General features: G+C 35.1%; 2 protein-coding genes across 2 annotated transcripts; both read right to left on the bottom strand.

The window, feature by feature from the left end:
* Window positions 1–239: 239 nt before the first annotated feature.
* Window positions 240–1115, bottom strand: LOC113375044. The gene has a single exon (XM_026614996.1). It carries the CDS (start codon window positions 1113–1115, stop codon window positions 240–242), a length of 876 nt encoding a protein of 291 aa, XP_026470781.1.
* A 173-nt stretch (window positions 1116–1288) lies between these two features.
* On the bottom strand, window positions 1289–2500 carry LOC113375043. The gene has a single exon (XM_026614995.1). It carries the CDS (start codon window positions 2498–2500, stop codon window positions 1289–1291), a length of 1212 nt encoding a protein of 403 aa, XP_026470780.1.
* Window positions 2501–6035: the final 3535 nt, after the last annotated feature.

The following is a 6035-nucleotide window of genomic DNA, read 5'->3' as shown; positions in this document are numbered from 1 at the left end:
GGGTCTAGATTTTTTGGACATTTACAAGAATCTTCCAGAGACTATGAGGGGTGTTCTCATCGCCCTGGAGATTGAAAATTTGGCAAAACTATATATAGAAGCAAATATATCATGAGATAGAAAAGTTTTTTTTTTTTTTTTTTTTTTAATGAATAATTCAGATATAAACTATTGAATAGGTAGGGGGCATAGTTTGACAACAGGCCGCTTGATTAGGGTATTTCCCGTTTTTACCAATGCTACTCGAACCACTCCATCGGGCCCGGAAAAACCTCTTCAACTCTTCCCAACCCCCAATGGAGCGGACGCGCATTCTCTTGTTTTACAACTACCAAATCACCCTTTTTAATAGGATTAGTGACTGTATTCCATTTCTGTCGGACCTGTAGCTCGGTTAGATATTCCACATTCCATCGCTTCCAGTAAGAAGCGACAATATGATCTAGCAATTGTTTTCTTTTAGTCAAATTCAAGTTTTCATAGTCAACGGGCAAATCCGACAGAGGCTCTTGCATTAAGAAGTGCGCAGGCGTAAGAGGTTGAGGATCCGATGGATCATTGCTCAGCCAACATAACGGTCTTGAATTCAGTAAGGCTTCGATTTGATTGAGGACTGTATTAAACTCTTCGTAGGATAAAATTTGCAACCCTATAACTTTAAACAAATGGGTCTTCACTGATTTAATATTCGCCTCCCATATACCTCCAAAATGTGGGGCAAACGGTGGATTAAATTTCCATTCAATGTCATGTAAAACCAATAATTCATTGAAACGCTTTTTATACTCTTCGGAATTTAGGAGAAGGAATAAGGAATCAAGAGTATTTTTGGCTCCTATAAAATTGGTTCCACAATCGGAGTAAATACATTTAATAGGACCACGCCGGGCTAGGAATCGTTTCAAGCAATCTAAAAATGTATCGCTTGTTAAATCTGAAGCTAATTCGAGATGTATCGCCTTAGTGGCTAAACAGATGAACAAGCATATATAAGCCTTGTAGGTTCGAGCGCCTCTGTGACGACTCATGGAGATATTGAAGGGGCCTGCATAATCAACGCCGACGTTTAGGAAAGCTCTACTGGCTGTTATGCGCGGTACTGGTAAGTCGCCCATGAATGGAAAAATGGGTTTCGGATTCTGTCGAAAACAAGTTATACACTTGTTAAGACGATTGCGAATTATTGCACGAGCCGACAAGATCCAATATTTTTGCCTCAATAAAGATAATACTAAGTTTGATCCAGTATGTAAATTATTAATATGGTAGTAATCTATGAGACAATTTACTACTTGGTCTTTTTTGGCAAAAGAAGTGGATTGTTATTAGTTGTTAATCCTAATCTACCTTTAACGCGTAAACAATTATTAGAATCCAAAACCACATTTAGTCGGCAAAACTTCTTCGAACAAGACTTTCCGTTCGTTAATAGTTTGAATTCTTCGGGAAAATGATGTTCTTGGACTAAACGAATAATAATAACCTCGGCTTGTTTCAAATCTGAAGTCAAAAGTCGGTTTCGATTTGTTATAATTTTACAAAACTTCAATATATAAGCGAAAATTCTTACAAGTTTGCACCAATTAGAAAATTTTTGCGTTAATTCATATAAAGGATTGATCGGTGGTATGACACTCTTTACTATTAGAGCGTTAGCTTTTCTTTCTTGATCAATATCTCCGGAAGGTTCAACCGTTTTTGCAGGCCAAGTTGATATAGGACCATTCAACCAATCCGGCCCAAACAACCAATTCTTATGTTGGATAAAATCCTTAGGTCGAAGACCTCGAGAAACACAATCGGCTGCATTTTGATTAGAAGGAATGTGAAGCCATTGTGCATTAGGAATGAGATCCCGTATTTTTGTTACCCTATTGGCTACAAATGTTTTCCAACGAGTAGCCGGTCCTGCTAACCAGTGAAGGACAATCATAGAATCGGAAAAACAGTAAATAGAATCAAAATCTATACTATGTTGGTTATTCGTTAATATAAAATTCAGAAGTTTTGACAGTAAATGACAGGCACAAAGTTCAAGCCTGGCTAATGTTTGGTTTTTAATCGGTGTTACACGCGATTTTGAAATCAACAAGAAATTCGGATTGCCAAGAGATTTAATATAAACTACCGCTCCATACGCTTGCTCTGAACTATCCGCGAAACCAAATAATGAACATTTGTTTTGTTTTGACGTTTCGAGATAACGCGGAATCTGATAGTTATTAAGATGCTCTAATTCGGAATATACGGCTAACCATGATGTAATAATAAATGATGGTAATTCCTCATCCCAATCGATTTTTAATGTCCAAATTTTTTTCAATAATATTTTTATCTTAACAACTATCGGAGTTAGGAAACCCAGAGGATCCCAGATTCGCGCTATTACTGAAAGAAGTTGTCTCTTTGTCCATTTTCTCCACGTAAGCTTTATTTCGAATGAAAAATTATCTGATAAGGGATCCCATTTTAATCCCAATACCTTTGTAGAAGATTCCATTTGAAAATCCGATTTAGAGAAATGTTTATTTTGTACATCAGAATCAGGAAAAGTTTACGCAGATTAGAATTATTAGATTCCCACTTTTTTAATTCAAAACCACCAGACGATAATACAGTCTGCAAACCCTCGCAAATGGTTTTAGCGCTATCCAAGGAGTCGATACTTGTAACCACATCATCAATATAGACATCGTTCTCAAGAATTCTAGAAATAGATTGAGAATATTTGGAACATTCGTCTCGGGATAGTTGTTTGATGGTTCTGATAGCTTGAAAGGGAGATGATGATAGACCAAAAGTTACGGTATTTAATTCATAGATGCCAATGGGTGCATCGGGAAACGGTCTCCATAAGATTTTTTGATATTTTCTATCTTGTTTACGAACCCAAATATTACGATACATTTGTTTGATATCAGCTGTTAATGCTATAGGCCCGAAACGAAAATTTAGAAGGATTGAACAAATGTCGGTTTGTAATTTAGGACCAACATGCAAAATTTCGTTCAAGGAAGTGAATTCTGAATTTTTCGCAGATGCATCAAACACAACGCGTAAAGGCGTGGAGGAACTTTCTTTTTCGACTGCGAAATGAGGAATATAATATCCATTTTTTATTTTAATAAAATCATCGACTTCCTGATCTACCGGACAATAATCGACAAAGGATAATTGGTTTTGAGTCAGGTAATCTTCTATAACGGCGGCATATTTTTTATGAAATTCGGGATATTTCAAAAATTTATTTTCAAGCATTTGGTATCGCTTTAAGGCTAAATGAAATGATTTGTATAAATTTCTGCCTTCACTTTTAAAAGGCAGCGCTACTACATATCGTCCATCTGGAGATCGCGTAGTAGTTGTAGTAAAATGGTTTTCGCATAAATCATCGTTAGAAGAGGGGATTATTTCGGGAATGTCTTCTAATTGTAAGAATTTATTCATTTGTAAATGAAAATCTGAATCTGAAACATTACATAAATTAGTAGAAGTGCCGGTATTTTCAAATAAATCAGGAATGGAACCTAATATTAGATAACCCAACCGGGTTTCTAGGGCCACAGGTAATCCTTTATCATTTTTAACCTGATTAGTGCCAAGAATTTCGCCGAAAACATCGCAACCCAAAATTCCGTCGACCTCCTGGGGTGTATGAAAGTTAGGATCCGCTAAAGGATAATTCAGAAATGTTTTGATGGATGAAATCGGAATGGTAATTTGTGGTTGCTTTCCCACTATCTCGTGTACTACGTATGCACAGACCGATAACTGATAAGAATCAATTAAAGATTTCAAAGTGAAATTAACTAATCCAATAACTTTATGTGACGAATTGCCTAACCCGATCACTTGGGTTGATATTGGAAGAATTTGTAAATCAGCCTTTTTGCACCAAGTTAATGTCACAAAATTTCTATCGCTTCCCGAATCAATAATTGTACGTAATAAAATGTTTTCTTTTCTAGTAGTAACTTTTACTACTGCTGTCGGCAATATGGTAATATGATGTGCGATTTTGTTTTGATTAAATGCGCATAAAACCGTACTATTTGATTTGGAATTAGAAAGATTATTTTGATCCGTACTCGCAAAATTGCTACCAGTATGCAATAGCGAGTGATGTCGTTCGTTACATAATAAACAGGTTTTATTCGATCGACATGTAGTCGTTATCTTATGACCCAAACAATTGTCGCATAAGTTTAATTTTTGAATAAGGGATCGCCTATCAGGTATACTCAATGATAGAAATTTCGAACAAGTAAACACTCTGTGTTGTTCCCGACACACAAAGCATTTGTTATCATATTTATTTTTAACAAAAATGACCGGCTAATTTTAGTGTTTTTGTAATTGGGTTTGTCATTAGTGAAATTGTTGGTCATACCATATACTTGATTTTTTGCCTGTTGTGACTTTTGAAGAAAATGCAGGAGGTCTTGGTATTTGGGAAACTCACCTTGATAAAAATGCTCGAATTTTTCTTGTAAACAACGGATCGAGTTTCGAGAATGCCAGTGACGTAATAAGGAAATCATAGGCGTCGGGAATATTCAATTGGGAGAGCGCTTGCACCGCGGTATCGAATTTTTCAGGAATGAATTTATTTGTCCAGATGAAATGGTTTTGAATGACAATAGTTGTTTGAAATAATTGGTGGCTAAGTACCGTTTATTTTCGTATTTTTTATGAGCGCTTCCCAAAGAATTTGATAATTATTTGCGGTCGGTAGTATAGAATGAAATATTTTTAAAACCGGACCCTGTAACGCTCCTTTTAAAAAATGAAATTTTGAAACATTATCTAACTCGGTATTTTCATGAATTAGTGAATTGAATGTTTCATAAAATAATGGCCATTGTTGAATATCTCCTGAGAATTTAGGTACTTCAATGGACGGTAAATGTTGTTTGGGTACTATGTCTTTAATTGAAGAACTATGCGCATTTTTATTATCTAGTAATTTCTCAGCGTGTTTTATTTTGGCATACATCGTTTCAAGGGCCTTTATTGCGGAATATTCCGGAATGAAACTAGGATTATCTAAATATTTTAATTTGTTTATTTCATCGCACAATTGAATAAATTGTTCACGAGCATTTTCAGTAATATATAAATTTTCAAGAAATTGTGTCTTATTTGAAGATACATCAATCTGTTGCGATAGATCGTACGTTTCTTGCACAATTGAAAAGTACATCTCTCTCTTGGCGGTTAGACGTGCAATTTCTGCACCAATATCGATTTTAGGCGCCATTATATATATTTTGTTTTCTGTATACACCCAATTAATCCTAATAATAATTAGGATCCGGCTCGAAGGACCAAATGTTGATGTTGGGGGGTTTCTCAACCCCTTTCGAAGTATTTTATACTTCGAGGAAAATAAAAAAATTAAATGTATTCAGAAAACAAAAACCAATGGTAAACAAATATAAATTAAAAATAAAATTCTTCTTACTCCGTAATCAATAATAAACTAAAATATATTCTATATAAATTTTATATAAATGAAAAAACAAAAATGAACACTAATTAATATTGTATGAAAATGTTATCTGTTTTGGAAGTCCAAGCCGCGGCAGCTATTTGGTTGGATCTGGAAACATCAGCGTAGTCGGTTGGATAGGTTGAAAAGAAATTCGAATACACTGACAAATAAAAATAACTGTTGACTTGACACACAATAGAAATTTAATCCACTGATAATATTGAACTGATAACAAACACTGAAAGGAACTGAATGTATTGATTGCAAGTAACTGAATGAATGAATTAAACCAAAATGAATGAAAACCACGGAATAAATCAACTCGAACACTGTAAGGAACTGAAAGTAACTGAACGAATGAAAGGCGCGGAATGAATTGATTTGAATGCTAAAACTATTGCCTGCATCGGCCTTTTTATGAGTCAGAATTGCCCGATTGCCTAAATTTGAAACGTATTGTCCGAGTAGAAAAACAAACCTTTTACAGGTCCGACAACCTACACAGGTGCGGCGCAAACAACGTTTCTAAGTCAAAATAGCG

The sequence above is a fragment of the Ctenocephalides felis genome, unplaced genomic scaffold (genome assembly GCF_003426905.1).
Source record: "Ctenocephalides felis isolate EL2017-DRISC unplaced genomic scaffold, ASM342690v1 CF-g0.4_SCAFFOLD_01886, whole genome shotgun sequence".
NCBI classification, from domain to species: Eukaryota; Metazoa; Arthropoda; class Insecta; order Siphonaptera; family Pulicidae; genus Ctenocephalides; species Ctenocephalides felis.
The sequence above is the reverse complement of the archived record's forward strand: the minus strand, read 5'-3'. Positions and strand labels throughout refer to the sequence as shown.